The sequence below is a fragment of the Aulonocara sp. 'chitande type north' Nkhata Bay genome, linkage group LG8 (genome assembly GCF_057382095.1).
Source record: "Aulonocara sp. 'chitande type north' Nkhata Bay isolate Kocher_YH1m ecotype deep benthic linkage group LG8, A_spYH_male_GT1.1, whole genome shotgun sequence".
Classification (NCBI taxonomy): Eukaryota; Metazoa; Chordata; class Actinopteri; order Cichliformes; family Cichlidae; genus Aulonocara; species Aulonocara sp. 'chitande type north' Nkhata Bay.
The window spans coordinates 25,728,514-25,746,013 of record NC_141351.1 but is presented as its reverse complement, the minus strand read 5'-3'; the positions used below and the strand labels follow the sequence as shown (position 1 = coordinate 25,746,013).

General features: G+C 44.9%; 2 protein-coding genes across 4 annotated transcripts in view; one reads left to right on the top strand and one right to left on the bottom strand.

The window, feature by feature from the left end:
- Positions 1-11,400, top strand: part of LOC147324092 (microfibril-associated glycoprotein 4-like) — an 11,607-nt gene extending 207 nt beyond the window's left edge. For both annotated transcript variants that reach the window (XM_086304558.1, XM_086304559.1), the window contains exons 2-7: positions 90-135; positions 8,269-8,427; positions 8,513-8,551; positions 8,666-8,762; positions 8,845-9,012; positions 10,636-11,400. In XM_086304558.1, coding sequence (XP_086160684.1) covers positions 130-135; positions 8,269-8,427; positions 8,513-8,551; positions 8,666-8,762; positions 8,845-9,012; positions 10,636-10,889 — 723 coding nt within the window. In that variant the 5' untranslated portion in view covers positions 90-129 and the 3' untranslated portion in view covers positions 10,890-11,400. The remainder of the gene's footprint in view (positions 1-89; positions 136-8,268; positions 8,428-8,512; positions 8,552-8,665; positions 8,763-8,844; positions 9,013-10,635) is intronic.
- Positions 1-17,500, bottom strand: part of LOC147324091 (glutamate receptor ionotropic, delta-1-like) — a 599,369-nt gene that overhangs the window by 198,004 nt on the left and 383,865 nt on the right. The window lies entirely within an intron of this gene.

Sequence of the window (17,500 nt, the reverse complement as noted above, 5' to 3'; positions counted from 1 at the left end):
TTAAGCAGACATTGCTGTAAATGCGTTAAACGCAGATTAGATTTCAATGATTGAACGAGGTGATCCTCACAGTAATCCTTTCCTTTCAGATCTACATCAGCAGAAACTAACTCCCACAGAAATCTGACCATGAAGGTAAGTTTGTGACCTTAAATATTTCTGGTTAAGTATCAGTGTAGGAGTGAGTGGTGGTGACCCTCCTGACCCTCGGTCTGCTGTGATTGCCTCATTAAACAGTGTTGATACCTAAAACTCCGCCTTCCTTCTTGAATGTGTCTGTTTGATGACTTTACCTGAGCAGCACCTTCACTATCAGAGCCTGATGCCAATCATGTAATGAAGGAAGGGACACAAATTATACTGGATATCATTTTAAGAAGTTCTAAAGTAATAATAGATAGAGAGAGAATAACTTTATGTAGAGTGTATGTCATTTTAATAATGCAATTCACATTCGTATATACGCAGCTAATCAACGTCTTTGACAGGCTATGACAGCGTCCTTATGTGCCAACACCGGTGTTTTAGCAAAGCGGCTGATGTGGAGTGAAGCCACGTTATTGACAACATGTACAACCATTGGAGATGTGAGCAGGACAAGTGGTCGGGAAAAGTGTGGACTTTATACCAGTTTTTAAATTGTGTTGATCGGCCACGTAAAACCAGAGTTATGATAAAAATATCTCCAATGTTTGGTTTTCTTCCTGAATACTGTCGTTGTTTATATTTACTGCAGGAAGAAACGGTAAAAACGGCGTTTTATAAGGAAAACGCTCAAAAGCCTGTGAGCAGAAACAACACCAACCCCCCCCTTTCCTATTGGTGGAAAAATGTACCACGTGGACCAATCAAAAATGATATGGCAACATTGCATTTAGTGGTTTAGGAAGGGGGAAGTTTTAGAAGTGACGGCGTGTTTGAGATGTGAGAGATTTGCGATGTTTAATGCAAATCTTGTGTAGTTAGTGTGTAGTTTGTTACGTTCTGGTCCCGGCAAGCAATCAAACGCAACAAAAGTTTTGCCCCACTCACTTCCCACCCACGCACAAACCCCAACAAAGACACCTTTGTCAAGTATTTAAGCAGCCATTTATTTTCATCGGCAGTGAGCAATGCCAAAACAATAAACAAAACCCCCTAAAACCCACTCCCTACACTTCCCTAGAAAAAAAAGAAAACAAAAACAAAAGACAAGTCTCTTACCTAATTACCTAACGAAAAACAGGAGAAAACTTGTTCAACAAAAGAAACGGCTTCTCACGCCTACTAGGCTGCGACAGTGAAAGTTATACAGCAAAGGTACAAAAAAAAAGTGACCGCCACTTGTTAACCTATTTACAATTATTTACATGGCAAGGCTAGAGGTACACGTGAATACTCCAGCCTGCACTACAATAACAACACACACAACTCCGTGATCGAGTCAACGGGGTTCCCCAAAAGCACTGCCAGGTGTCTGTCATCCGGACGTTAAGTACTGGAGGTGGTCCATCAATTATCCAGTCCGAGGATAGGTAAAGACTCCACCCGGATACTTAGCAGCCACGCCTAGGTGCCCACCTTCTAGGAGAGGGAGAAAGAAAGAAAAGGGAAAATACCACCAACCATCCTCCGGTGGGATGCACAATACCAACAAACACATCACTGGGTCATAACAATTTCCCCCACCCAAAAAAAATCAAACATCCAACCCCACACAAAGATGTTTGATTTAAGCCCTAGAGAGGGCATCAGCCATAACGTTCTCTAAGCCCTTTTTATATCGGATCTCAATGTTAAAGTCCTGAAGGAGTAGGGACCAACGCATAAGGCGCTGGTTGCTGTTTTGCATCCGAGATAGAAACTGGAGAGGGTTATGGTCAGAGAACACAATGGTTGGAACAGGACTAGATCCCAGGTACACTTCAAAGTGCTGCAAGGCCAATAGCAAGGCTAAGGCTTCCTTTTCAATCGTGCTGTAATGCAGTTGGTGTTTTAGAAATTTTCTAGAAAAGAAGCAGACTGGGTGGTCAATGCCATTGTCATCCTCCTGCACGAGCACTGCACCTGCCCCCAAAACACTGGCGTCCACCTCAAGCTTGAACGGATGTGTAAAATCAGGGGCGGCCAACACCGGAGCACTACAAAGGAGAGCTTTAGCAGCTTCGAAAGCGAACTGACATTTCTCTGTCCACACAAATGGCGATTTTGGACTGGCAAGACTGGTTAACGGGGCTACTACCTCAGAGAAGTTTTTGCAGAACCCATGGTAATAACCTGCCATGCCCAAAAAAACGCCGCAGCTCCCGGCGAGTCTGTGGAACTGGAAAGTCTACTATTGCCTGCACCTTCACAGCAACAGGGAGGACTCTACCTTGTCCTACTCGTTTCCCTAGATAAGTTACAACCGCCTTTCCAAACTCACACTTAGCCAGATTCAGTGTCAGAGAGGCATCATGCAACCGGTCAAATATTTCCCTGAGAATCTTGAGGTGTTCAGTCCAGGTGGAGGAATAGGCCACTATATCATCCAGGTACACTTCGCAATTTACGACTCCCTGTAACACAGTGTTCATCAGTCGTTGAAATGTGGCGGGGGCATTTCTCAACCCGAACGGCATGACGGTATATTGCAAAAAATGATCGGGTGTAACAAAGGCACTGATTTCTGATGCGCGTTGAGTTAAGGGGACCTGCCAGTACCCTTTTAAGAGGTCAAGTTTGGTTACAAAGTTTGCCGAACCCACACGATCGACCAGATCATCCATACGTGGGAGAGGAAACGAATCGGGTTTCGTAACAGCATTTACTTTTCGGAAATCATTACAGAAACGGGGAGTTTGATCGGGTTTTGGAACGAGAAGTGATGGTGAGCTCCAGGAGCTATTACTGGGGAAAGCAAAACCGTGGTCAAGAAGATACTGGACTTCTTGCTGCATAATGGCCCGCTTAGTGGGATTTACCCGGTATGCATGCTGCTTTATGGGCTTATGGTCACCCACATCAATATCATGACTTAATACATGCGTTTGAGTGGGGATGTCACCGAAAAGAGCAGAGTAGTTTGTAATGAGCTCACGGACATCAGAATTAGCGGGATCAGACAGGGGCGCCAAATAGGCATCCAAGTCAGCCAAGATTTCAGAGTTCCCAAGACGCGCACCCGAAACAGAGGTGTGCCTGTCATCCAACCCGTCATCGCCGGGACTATACAAGGGTTGAGAAACGGATACCGACACAATAGGTGACACAACAGGTGCCAAACTAGAGCGGTCACGATCAATGTATTCCTTCAGCATGTTGATGTGACAGACGCGACTTTTCCTCTTACGATCAGGGGTTAACACCACATAATCCGTCTCACTTAGTTTGCGCTCAATGACATACGGACCGGAAAACTTTGCTTGCAGGGAAGAACCAACAACCGGCAAGAAAACCAACACGCGGTCACCTGACTGGAACAACCGTACTACAGACTTCTTATCAAAATGTGTTTTCATTCTAACCTGAGCCTTTGCTAGCATGTCACGAGCCAAAGCACAGGCATTATGTAGCCTCTCCTTAAACAAACTAACATAGTCCAGAATATTTTCTTTCGGCCGATGACTATCTGAGAGAAATTTCTCTTTCAGGAGACGTAACGGACCGCGCACCGTGTGGCCAAAAACCAAATCAGCTGGACTGAACCCCAAAGACTCCTGACATGTCTCCCTGACGGCAAACAACAGTAGTGGCACCCCCTCATCCCACTCACGGCCAGACTCCGTGCAAAATTTGCGAAGCATGTTTTTTTAGGGTTTGATGGAACCTTTCTAATGCACCCTGACTCTCCGGGTGGTATGCGCTCGAAGTGTGATGAGTGACACCGAGCTCTGTCATGACCTGGGCAAAGATTTTAGACATAAAGTTTGTGCCCTGATCAGTTTGGATGCGTTTAGGCAACCCGAAAGTGGAAAAAAACTTAACTAATGCTTTCACAATCCCACGGGTTTTTAATGAGCGTAGTGGAATGGCCTCCGGATAACGAGTGGTAATACACATCATGGTAAGTAGGTATTGATTTCCGGACTGTGTTTTAGGAAGAGGACCCACACAATCAACAATGACATGTTCAAAAGGTTCCCCAACAACCGGGATGGGTTGTAGCGGAGCAGCGGGAATCGCCTGATTTGGTTTACCAGCAAGCTGACACGTGTGACACGAGCGGCAGAATCTTACCACATCAGATTTGAGACCAGGCCAAAAGAAATAACGGAGGACACGGTTATATGTTTTTGTGATTCCCAAGTGACCGGACATAATGTGGTCATGTGCCAAGCTTAGGACCTGGGGACGAAGCGACTGCGGAACAACAATCTGCTGCACTCCCTCATGGGTGCAGCCAGAACTGGGAGTCCAGTAGCGCATCAGCACCCCATCCTCAATAAGGTAGGACGCAGATCTCCCACTCTTAGGCTCTGTCACATACGCCCAACAAGATGACAAGCTCTCATCATTTTTTTGGATTTCTATAAGCTTGTCTTTATCTACTGACAGAGTCATAGTCTCCTCATCCGGCTGAAGTGATACAGAGACAGGGGTACCTTCACAGGCGGGTCGCAAGCTCAGTGGGTCTGAAGCGCTTAAGAAAAAGTCGCTAAGATCCACCAAGTCACCCTGTTTGCGTGCCTGCGCACGTGTCACAGCACACACAGGAAACAAAGGAACAGCATTTGATGTGGCACAAGCGAAACCACTATTATCTGTAAGTGGTATATCAACTACTTCTGGCGACGGAAAAACTGTGCAGCCAGCTAGATCGTTTCCCAAAATGATGTCAATACCTGCAACCGGTAACTGGGGTCGCACCCCAAGCTTAACCTCACCAGACAAAAACTGAGACGAAAGCTGCACCAAATGTAAAGGAACCCGTATTACACACATCCTAACTCCCCAGGCTAACACATCAGCCCCACAATAGGATTGAGCTGAAAACGGTAAAACCCCCTCACGAATGAGCGACTGTTTCGCACCAGTGTCTCGCAAAATACTGACAGGAGCCCGCCGATCTTCCCCTATCAAGGAAACAAAACCGTTTGACACAAATGGCTTAAACTCCTCATCTACTTTATCATTTTCGGGTACCATCACCTCCCCCAAAGGAGGAGGGTTTATCTGTAGAAGGTTTATTGGGGAAGGAGATGCACCCTTCCTGGTCATTTCTTTTCTTTTCAGAGCAGGGCAAACCGCAATAAGGTGTCCCTGCTCATGGCAAAAAAAACACACGCGGTTCTCAACGGATGAGGGGATGGCACGGCGGGTGCCCCTTGGAGACCATCGGGGCGGGCCACCGGAAGACGGAAAACTGTGAGCAGGAGCCGAAAACACCACTTTATGTGTCAACACAAACTCATCAGCCCGTATAGCAGCAGCGGCGAGAGTCGTAACCTTCTGTTCGTTTAAATAGGTTACCACAGTGTCTGGTAGTTGATTTTTAAACTCTTCCAACGTCACCAACTCACGCAGGTCTTCCAAGGTTTTTACTTCCGTAGCATGACACCACTTATCAAACAGAGTTTTCTTTTCTCTGGCAAACTCCACATAGGTCTGGTTGGCGGATTTTTTCCCATCCCTAAATCTCTGCCTGTAAGCCTCTGGCACAAGCTCGTAAGCGCGCAGGACAGCAGCCTTCACCGTATCATAGTCAAAACTGTCCTCCAGAGAAAGAGCGGTGCATACCTCTTGAGCTTTCCCCACCAATCTACATTGGAGTAAAAGAGACCACACATCCTTTGGCCAGTGCAGCGCACCTGCGATACGTTCAAACACTGTGAAATACGAATCCACCTCAGTTTCCCGAAACGCCGGCACCATTTTGATGTGTTTACTCACATCAAAGCCACCACCTGGCATCGGGGCCGGTGGCTGCGGAGATGGCGACTGCGGGGATGATGACTCCGGGGAGGGCACCTGCGGGGATGGTGACTGCGGGGCTAACCGAGGTACAGGAGGACTGGCAGACACAGAGGCTCCCCTCTCTACCTCCAGAGCCCTGATCCTCAAGTGCATAGCGTCCACCTCCAACTGCTGTTTCTTTAGCTCCACCTCCTTAATGCGCAGCGTTAACCGCAGCTCCTCCACAGAAGGGCTAGGTGGAAAAGGGAGATTTTTCAGTGGGGCAGAAACACCCGCAACAGCCCCCAGCTCAACCCCCCCTGCAGGACCCGGCTCACCAAACAACCCCCTGTCCGTCAACTGGACACACAGGAGCTCCCTAAGCTCTTTCTTCTTCGCAGTCAACGGCACAGTCACATCAAAGAATTCAGCAACAAGCAAGAGGTCAGCCTTTTTACACCTGCCCAACTTCTCCGCAGACGGGCTCAGAGTGAAGTCCTCCAACTTAAACTCCATCCTAACACACACACACACACCCCCCACACAAGAAAAAACCGCCAACCAAGAAAACAAGCCACAAAAAGAACCACCAAAGGGACGAGCCCCCAATATGTTACGTTCTGGTCCCGGCAAGCAATCAAACGCAACAAAAGTTTTGCCCCACTCACTTCCCACCCACGCACAAACCCCAACAAAGACACCTTTGTCAAGTATTTAAGCAGCCATTTATTTTCATCGGCAGTGAGCAATGCCAAAACAATAAACAAAACCCCCTAAAACCCACTCCCTACACTTCCCTAGAAAAAAAAGAAAACAAAAACAAAAGACAAGTCTCTTACCTAATTACCTAACGAAAAACAGGAGAAAACTTGTTCAACAAAAGAAACGGCTTCTCACGCCTACTAGGCTGCGACAGTGAAAGTTATACAGCAAAGGTACAAAAAAAAAGTGACCGCCACTTGTTAACCTATTTACAATTATTTACATGGCAAGGCTAGAGGTACATGTGAATACTCCAGCCTGCACTACAATAACAACACACACAACTCCGTGATCGAGTCAACGGGGTTCCCCAAAAGCACTGCCAGGTGTCTGTCATCCGGACGTTAAGTACTGGAGGTGGTCCATCAATTATCCAGTCCGAGGATAGGTAAAGACTCCACCCGGATACTTAGCAGCCACGCCTAGGTGCCCACCTTCTAGGAGAGGGAGAAAGAAAGAAAAGGGAAAATACCACCAACCATCCTCCGGTGGGATGCACAATACCAACAAACACATCACTGGGTCATAACAAGTTAGTGTGTAGTTAGTGTGTGGTCAGTGTGTAGTGTAGTCAATAGTTTTGTTGTGTGTGTCAGAACAATGAGGCGACTACTGAATGCTACAGGTGTTACAGGAGTGATACATCTGCTGCTGTCAGGCCTGCAGGTATCAGGCTGCTGTTCTCCTTCATCTCATAGTGGACAGAAATTATTTTTGGAGCGGCACAAATAATTTGTGTGGCATCAGATTTGATGCAGAACAGCTGATTGTTCTGTAAATAGTTTGAAATGTTTGTTTAAAAAACGCCTTGGCTGCATTTTTAGGTAAACAGCTGCAAAAAATGTTGTTGTTTGCATAAATCAGTTATTTTTTTGAAGTAACTATATAATTAATTGCCCAACATTGGTCATTATTTACTGTATTTGCAGACAGAGTTACCGACTCTCTCCCAGACCACAGACTCAGAATACAGTCAGAGTTTTATAGAAAAGAAATAAATAAAGTTGTGTTTTCAAAATTGGAGTTCAAGTTATTTTTCCTTCCAATAGTGTTAACATAACAAGATTTGTTTACATTTTCATTGTAAGTGGGCTAAAGCAGTTAATTAAAAGTCGTCTAACATAAATGTAAATGCTGTAATTTGATTATTTTAATAAATATGTAACTTGGATGGATTGGATGCTGGCGTGACCACAGTGCACACGTCTGCTGTCGCTCACAGTGGTCCAAGGGACGCTCAGGGAGTTTGTGCGTTCGCTCAGACACGTGAAACATTAGAGGGAACATTGCCTCCATCTTAACTCTGAACATAGCCTCCTCCTGATGTCTGTGCCACCAAGCAGGATTTCCTCTTATCCAGGTAACTTAAGTCTGGATTTTCTGGGGATGGTTCAGAATGGTTCTTGTTCTGTGCAGGTCAGAGATCAACAGGAATACAACAATATAACAAAGCATGAACTCACTTTACAATGAAAGGCAACAGGACTATACTAAGAAGTGAGCACAGAGAGGGGGGTTTGGCTGAACCACACCTGTGCAGCCTAAACAAGACTTCAGCACAGCTGAGAGGCAAAGCTGAGGGAGAATCACAGGCTTGTTGAGCTTGGTAGGAAGTGAATATTGTGCAAATGAAAGGCTTCTTCTCTGTTCCAGCTGCCAGCGGTCTTCATCGTCCTCCTCCTCGCTCCTGCGTTGACCAGCTGCACGGAGCTCATCCAGCCGAGGGACTGCAGCGACATCCGCCGCCAGGACAGAAGCCAAAGCAGCGGCGTGTACACCATCTATCCCCTTGGAGAAAGGTCTGCGGTGCAGGTACAGTCCACCCTCTCTGGGACTCTGGGTCCTGTTCATGTCCACGTCTTTAAGCAGCTAGAGTGTGACAGGTGTTTGTGTGCAGGTGTACTGTGACATGGACTCAGAAAGAGGAGGCTGGACGGTGAGTGCTTGTAACTAAAAAGTGTCAGCGCGGGAACATTTAACAGGAGCACTGCTGTAAATCCAGATCTGTGCTCCCTGAAACCAGAGATGTTTCTGCTGCCTCCTCCCCCAGGTGTTCCAGAGGAGGATGGACGGCACGGTGAACTTCTACAGACCCTGGGATCAATACAAGATGGGCTTTGGTGACGCTGCTGGAGAGTACTGGCTCGGTGAGAGTTTTATTGGATGATCTGCAGCTCTGTACCAAACAGCCCTGCATGTTTCTGACTGTGTGCTTGTGTGTGAATGTAGGTCTCGATGTGATCAACATTATGACATCCAAGGAAAAGAGTGAGCTGCTGGTGGACATGGAGGACTTTGAAGGGAAGAAAGTGTTCGCTCGTTACTCTTCATTTAAGGTGGATGCTGAATGTGACGGATACAAACTGACTGTTACTGGATTCAAGGACGGAGGCGCAGGTGAGTGAAGTGGCACAGGGTCAGTGTAGCATCAGAATAGAATAGAATAGAATACGCCTTTATTGTCATTGTACATGTACAATGACACAAATGAACAGAAAAGATCAACAAAGAAGAGGAATGGGTAGAATGGAACAGGTGGTGGGCGGGGTTTGAGGGGTCGCCTGTGAGTCTCTGAGACAGGAGGATCTGGCGATGGCCTCCAGGAGTGTCAGAGGGCAGCCAATGATATTGTGGGCAGTGTTAATGACCCTCTGTGCAGCCTCCCTGTTCTCAGTCGTGGCCCCTGAGTACCAAACACCAGGCAGGATGATATGCAGACGACACCCAGCTCTATCTGTCCATGAAGCCAGATAACACACACCAATGAGTTAAACTGCAGGAATGTCTTAAAGACATAAAGACCTGGATGGCCGCTAACTTTCTGCTTCTTCATTCAGATCAAACTGAGGTTATTGTACTCGGCCCTGAAAAGCTTAGAAATATGGTATCTAAGCAGATTCTTACTCTGGATGGCATTACCTTGGCCTCCAGTAACGCTGTGAGGAACCTTGGAGTCATTTTTGACCAGGACATGTCCTTCAACTCACATATTAAACAAATATGTAAGACTGCTTTCTTCCATTTGCGCAACATCTCTAAAGTTAGAAATATCCTGTCTCAGAGTGACGCTGAAAAACTAGTTCATGCATTTATTACTTCCAGGCTGGACGACTGTAATTCATTATTATCAGGAAGTCCTAAAACTCCCTGAAAAGCCTTCAGCTGATCCAAAATGCTGCAGCAAGAGTCCTGACAGGGACTAGAAAGAGAGAGCAGATTTCTCCTGTTTTGGCTTCCTGTTAAATCCAGAATTCAAAATCCTGCTCCTCACATACAAGGTCTTAAATAATCAGGCCCCATCTTATCTTAATGACCTTGTAGTACCATATCAGCCTATTAGAGCACTTCGCTCTCGCTCTGCAGGCCTACTTGTTGTTCCTAGAGTATTTAAAAGTAGAATGGGAGGCAGAGCCTTCAGTTTTCAGGCCCCTCTTCTGTGGAACCAGCTTCCATCACTGTCCTCTGCTCTCATTTCTTCAGTTTTCACTGAGCTTTCAAAGATGACATGAGGAGGCTGCTGTTTATTCAGATCTTATTTTATTCATTTTGAGATGATTATTAAAAATCAACAGTTTATTGCAGTGGTTTCTTTTCACGATGTGAGAAACCTGAAGAATTAGCTCGACAGATAAGCGCTGATTCAGTTTCCCATGTTTCAGTTTCTGAGTCAATTATTACAGAAAAAGGACTAAAATCAAGACTTTGGATGTTGTCAGGACCATAGACACACCTGCAGTTTAACTACGTGTCTTGTCTGATGTGCCTTCAGGGATAAATAAAGCTGGTGTCAGCTACATACCAATGAAAATGACTTTACTGCGTGACGAAGTCTCCCAGTTCACATGAACAAACTGGAGTCTGTCAACCACATATGATTCAAACTGTGCACCTGCTGCTTTTTACTCCCCAGTATGAGTCCAGTCTGTGTCATGGCCCACTGAAAACACTCCCGGTACACATGCAGACCAGTCTGACTGGGATTAGTGGTAATTTTGTGATTGTTCATCTGTGTTTCTGCAGGAGATGCCCTGAGTTATCACAACGGACAGAAGTTCACTACATTTGACAAAGACCAGGACAGCTGGCCAGGGAACTGTGCAAAATCATTTCTGGGGGCGTTCTGGTACAACGCCTGTCACTATGCAAACCCTAATGGGGTTTATCGTTGGGGAGCTGATGGCACTATCTATGCTGTTGGTGTGGCCTGGCACCAGTGGAAAGGTCATGATTACTCTCTGAAGACCATCAGCATGAAGATCCGTCCTGTGCAGTAACTCTGCAGGACAAACACAGCAGAACATTTCGTGTTGATCTCTTTTCTTTCCTTTATCATGTAATTCCAGAGAATCTTTAACTTTCAGAGTCAGTCGAAGATGTAAATATTTCAGAAGAGCCGTCAGAGTGTGAGTGAGCTGCTGCCTGCAGGTGGAGTGAAATGATGGACAGAGACCAGTATGAGCTGATGTAGTTAACCTGTATGAGAGCAGCTGCAATGAACACGTTCCTCCTCTAGAGGTCTCTGCTGTGAGTCTCGGTCCACTGAGTGCATGTGTGTGCTTTCTGGAGGACCCGGACTCCACGTTGAGCCACACTGTGTCAGGATGTTACTGCTAGTTTAGGTTGGGATGTTGTCGGCTGTCTCAGAAGCTCTCGGTTGGTCCAGATGTTCCTCAGTCTGCAGCTCAGCACACTCAGATTTAACGTCTCACTGACTGTTTGGTGGAGGTCTGATAGCTGGTGTGAATCATTATCTGCTGTATCCTGATAATAAATGAGAAGCAAACAGCTGAGGTGTTCTCGTGGTCTTTGTGTGTTTCTGTCTGGATTCTGGAGCCGCCCTCACACTAAAGCTCCACCTGCTTCAGGGTGAAGACACTGATATTAATATTCAGTATTTCTATACCTAAAGTTACACAACTGGATTTTACTTGTGAGCTTTTGTCTCAGAAACAAGCAGAGCGAGTGCATGTACAGCACATCTACAAAGTATTCACAGATGCTTGTTGTTCCAAAATGGAGTCAATTCACTAAGTTCTACCCACAATTTATTGAAATGAAAACACAAACTATGACATGTACATAAGCATTCACAGTCTTTCAGAGGTGAGCTCAAGCGTTTCCACTGATCTGCGTCGATCTGTGGAAGCAACGCCCCAACACAGGAAGTGTTGTCCCGCCTCTGATCCTACGAGTATTACCCAGCAGGCAGTGCGGTGCTCGGGTGGAGCCAATTCAATTCAATTTATTTATACAGCGCCAAATCACAACAACAGTCGCCTCAAGGTGCTTTATATTGTACAGCAGACCCTACAATAATACATACAGAGAAAACCCAACACTCATATGACCCCCTATAAGCAAGCACTTTGGCAACAGTGGGAAAGGAAAACTCCCTTTGAACAGGAAGAAGCCTGTTACCAGGCAGGTAGAGAGAAGGAAGATGGGACAAAGGACTTGCTGAAGGATAGAATATAGTAAAATAAAGATACATGTACTGCTAATAAAATTCGGCTCATGAGATCTGCAAACCACGACATTCTGTTTATTTACATTTTACATCTTACCAAATGTTTCAGAATTGGGGTTTTATGGGATATAAACTTGCTCGCTAAAACGACCGCAGCTAATGGGCTCAGTCACATCCTGTTTCTGCAGCCAGAGCAGCTCCGGCTTTGCTCTTGTGAGGTTCTGCTGCCTGGAATCATAGAAAGCGACATTTTCCTTGTTTTGCACTTTACTGCAAGTCACTCTGAACAAAGCTCCCTATTAAATGTTTAAACCGCGATCAAAGTGGGTCAAAGTGGGTCACGCTACTGAGGTCACCTGACGCCGGACCGAAGTGTAGACCCGTTAAACAACGTTAGCGTAGCCACTTAAATCAGTTTAAATGCAGGCAATTTTTCCCTCCAATTATTCGAGCACAATATACGCACTTGAATATAAAATCATTATGGGACTGACGAGTAACCATGACAACATATTGGCTTTGCACCAACCAAGCTGGCTTTTTAAAGATGCTGTTGGACAGGCATTCAAAAACTCACCAGCCTCTGCCCTTTCCAACACAACTACATAGATTTTATACATTCGTACATTTCCCCCTCCAAAACGATTCTGCAAATCCTGCATCGGCACTCTTTGGAACATTTAAACCAACCGAGAGGCTTGTCTCTTGTCTCTCCAAGCACATTTCTTTGTTCTGACTGCCTTTTGCTTTTTGCACTGAACAGGTTTTTAATAATGACTCAGAAAACAAAACCTGAAAGGGTCGAGACTCTGCAGGAGACTCGTGCCCCTCCTCACTTATCACACCTGTGGCAATGAGTGAGGAGGGAGAAACTATTCAGAGCTCTCCTCTTACATATTCTATTTTTGACTTGCTAGCAGGTGACACAAAATTGCCACCGCATGGGGGGAGGAAATTGAAGTCGACTTGACAATTTCGAGGAATGAAAAAGATGCTAAACATTTCTGAATATTTGACTTTTGTCATTCTGTGAGGCACAATCATCCATTTCGCTCAAACATCCACAACGCGTCACACATTTTTATGCCTTTGAAATATTTCACACTTGATCTTAAGTGTCTGTGTTCAGTTTTTCATGATTGCCATTCTTCAGCAGTTTCTTTTTTCAGTTCAACACGCCTCAAAGCAAGCTTCCCCCTGGTGTTTCTTAGCACGCCATGCCTGTAAATATTGATTAGAGGCACCCAGCAGCGGCTCGCTTCCTGTTTCACGGCTATGGATTAATTACAGGAAGAAGCCCACAGGCTGCAAATATTCATTAGTTTATAAGACAAAAGTTTTAATTAAAACACAGAGATGATAAGAGTCTGTCCTGATAGACGTCACCTTCAAAGTATTCCAGGACATCTATGGTCTCTGTGAGTTCGTGTAGTTGGAGCTTTCTTAACAAAAGCAAACTGAGAGGAAACTGCAGGACGCCTCCACGCGGATGCACCTGACCGCTAGAAGGAGCAGCCTCGAATTATTTTAACTCATCTGTTCACCTCTTCTGTAAGGACTCCATTTTTATAATTATTATGTCAGCGTGATGGCTTTTAGGAGTTAACCCCACCATCAGGTGATGTGTCACTCTAAAGTGACCCCGAAGAAGCTGATCGTTTTGGCTTTACCAAACACTTCACAGACAGTTTAGATCAGGGGTAGGCAACTCCAGGCCTCGAGTGCCAGTGTCCTGCAGGTTTTAGATGTGTCCTTGATCCAACACAGCTGATTCAAATGGCTAAATGACCTCCTCAACATGTCTTGAAGTTCTCCAGAGGCCTGATAATGAACTAATCATTTGATTCAGGTGTGTTGACCCAGGGTGAGATCTAACACCTGCAGGACACCGGCACTCGAGGCCTGGAGTTGCCCACCCCTGGTTTAGATCCTCTTTGTTTGAGGGCACAAGAAAAGGAAACTTTAGAAATGCATAGTCATACGTTTCTACTCTGATATGTGATCATCAGTCACCTTGACATCGAGCGTTGTCATAATATTTTCGAGTTACACCCAACGATGCTCATATGTGTGGACATGCAGAGGGCAGGAGTGAAAGAGGAGGATGCACCGGAGACCGATAATCCGCTGTGGTGACCTCCGAAGGGGGCAAACAAAAGAAGATTACAATTCGGGGATAAGTACACTTATCTTTGCATTTCATCCAAATTGCAACTGTACAAAGTGCTATACAAATAAAATGATTATCTTATTAAAATGGGAAATATGTCAGTTTCATAGGGTTTAAAAATCTGGCATTTGGTCTTCCATTTGCAGACTACACACACATGAACTTACTGTCTCAATATAGAATTTGATATATAATTTAGCTAAAAAAAATTAAATAGGATCAATGTCAGAAGGCCAAGTTAGATGAACGTGTTTATTTTGAATGCACATGAACTTAACAGTGTGCTGTAGAGCTCCCAATAATTCAAACACACTTTATACAACTTTAGTTTGGAAAAAAGCAAAAAGGTTCCTCAAACTGTGCAGTGTATGGGGCACAAAAGCATATTTATGTCCTGTTTCTAATAATCATTCTAAATACTACGTGCAAATATTCCTGACTAAAAAAGAAAAGTCATAGGCAAAGTTAGGAATTCTTGAAATATTTAGGATGCGTTCTGACAGACAGAAAATCTGGTATTGTGCCCCATACACCGCACAGTTACATGAAATCTGGTTTTATTGACGTTTGAACAACAACCCAGATCAAGAACAGTGACTGGGAGTCTCAATCACAGCTGCCCAGAAATATACAACAGCACAACTAATAAAAAATACTTTAGGGTAAAATGATGGTGTAGTAATTTTTAATATTTATGAGGCCTTTATTCTAAAACAGACAAACAGCATCTGACCCTTTCGTAGCTGGCAGAAAGTCTCGTGGAAGTTTCTGCCTTTATTATAACACGATTTATTAAAATGTAAATGTTTTCTTTCCCTCACAGAGGACCCGAGGAAATCCCTCCCCAGCAAATTTAATTGAAAGCACCACGTCTGACTCTGCTGCTTAAGCCCAACTTCTTTCTCCAGCCTTGTGAAGTGTGGAAATGCCTTGATGTGTGTTTTGTACACTTGCATTTGCCGCCACGCACCCGTTTGTGCACACAGAGCAGCCGTGAACACTAATGAAGCAGATTTCCTGAACCGTGATGGCAAAATCAAATCCCAAAAAAGAAAAAAAAGGACAAATCTGTGATGTAGTGGGAGGCGTTTCCCTGACAGCTCAGTTCATTTATCACAAGGCTGGTGGAGAGGACGTTTTAATTACCTACACACATCATGAAGAGGCGACGAGGAAGAATGGTGAAATTTGGGAGGGACGAAGGATGAGATGGAGAAAAAGAGAGTGATGGGAAAGAAGGAGGAGGGATAGAAAGATAAAAGAAAGAGGAGAGCTGGTGGTCTGTGTGTTTGTGAGGAGGGATAATTGAGCTTTTTCATCCACATTGCCAATGACAGGTGTGACATTTAGCATTGGAGCACACACTCTTCTATCTGTGTGTGTGTGTGTACAAGTGCTTTCTCCTCTATATTCAATATCCATAAAACACACACAAAAACACCTGCTCCAACCTTTTATTCTGATAACTAATGGGCAGGAAGCTAAGATGTGTGTGTGTGTTCCTCTGCCGCACACACTCCTGTTTACCATGCTTACAGGGACCCGATTTGACCAGAAAGACATTTACCATCGATGCACGGAGAACTTTTAAATCAGTCGTGTCATTTAAACCCTTCAAAGCTTCAAATATTCTATTAGCTCGCTCTTGTTCTGAACAGTATGTAGTCGGCTCACAGTGGGAGGTTCTCCATCGCAGCTAAGCCGAGCTCTGGGCTTGAAATAGATCTGTCAGCGCGGTCTGTAAGATCTGTGTTGAGTTAGCGGCTGCTTGACAAGATGCTTAAAGTTCACTTCGGAGTTCAAGTCAGCGTCTTTTTTGTTTTTAATAAATAGACGTTTGCAGACTAAGGGAGTGTGCACGCAGTAAAAGACGAGCGGCCATGTCCCAACCTGGGAGCGCAGACTGTCAGTTGAAATAAAGACGTTAGCGTCAGATGAATGAAACTGTAAAGCAATGCAATTGAGGTGACCACAAATGGAACATGCATTCTTTCTAATGGCGAGCAGGGGGTAACGCCGCTGGCTGCATAGGGAAGTCTGACCTTGAAAACTCTTTTGTGGTCTCAGTGTCTTGTTTTGAGATGCTACATTTGACCCTCTTAGTGTTTACAATTGCATAATGCACAAGTCTCTATCAATGAAAGAAAAGAACAGGAAGCAAAGTGATGCAGCTCTTCCCTTGGTGTTGTCTTTAGCCTCTCAACATCTCTGCAGACTACCTGCACATCCACGGGTCTCATACTAACGAGCACGACGTATAATTTAACTACCGGGGTTCTCCTCGTGATCAGAATACGATGGTGGTGCACAGAGCGTATAAAATGCAAATGCGGAGCTCCTGAACGCCCCTCGCTGCTTAGCTGCTGCTCACCTGCCAAGGTGCTATGTAAATGAAGCCAATCAGAGGGCCTGGGAGCAACTTTACAGCCAGAATCGCAAACCTATCAGATCCCATCCGAGGCCTAAGGCACGAGGGCGACAGTGCAGTGATGGCAGGAATGAAAAACATCAGGCACATTCCACATATTAAGCTTTTATTTTTTTCAATGAAGACTTGGTCGGCCTTCATTATGATGTATGTTGGTAGCAGCTGTCAGCTTGGCTGTCACTACAGCTGGATACTATTTATCACTCCAACCACGAGCAGAGCGAGGGCGAAGCCATCTAAATGAAATCTACCAACTACATTATTCATGCAAAACAGTTTTCCACGTTTCCCTGCTGGCATTAATCTTAGTGACAAAAATGGAAAGTGTGTATTGTTGTAAATATCATCGAGCTGATGAAATAGGTCGCGTGAGAATGAAGTCTTCAAAGAGAAATTACGGCTGTGGAGCTGGTCGTTTTCACCGATCACCGACTCAGTTTACCTGTTCTTTTTATTTACCTCTTCATCAAAGCTGTCAGCTGAACAACTCAAAAGTATCAAAGTTCTCAAAATAACGGTGGAACCGTTCGAGGCAAAAGTGGCTCCCAGGTTGGAAGACGGTATGTTTTCTAAATCGAGTTGTTGGGCATGAACTTATTTCCAAGGTTGAATTTCTGACACGGAATTAATCAGCATTTCACTTTAATTTGCCGTGTTTGAGATAATGAAAGAACATGACATCAATTTCTTTAATCTCATCTGCACAAATTAGGCGTTTGTATCTCATTTGGGGTCTTTATCATCTTATCACTTTGTCTTCATCTTCATCTCTGTGGAAATAAACTGGGGGGACTTGTAACAGCTGATAATGAGCTTAAAT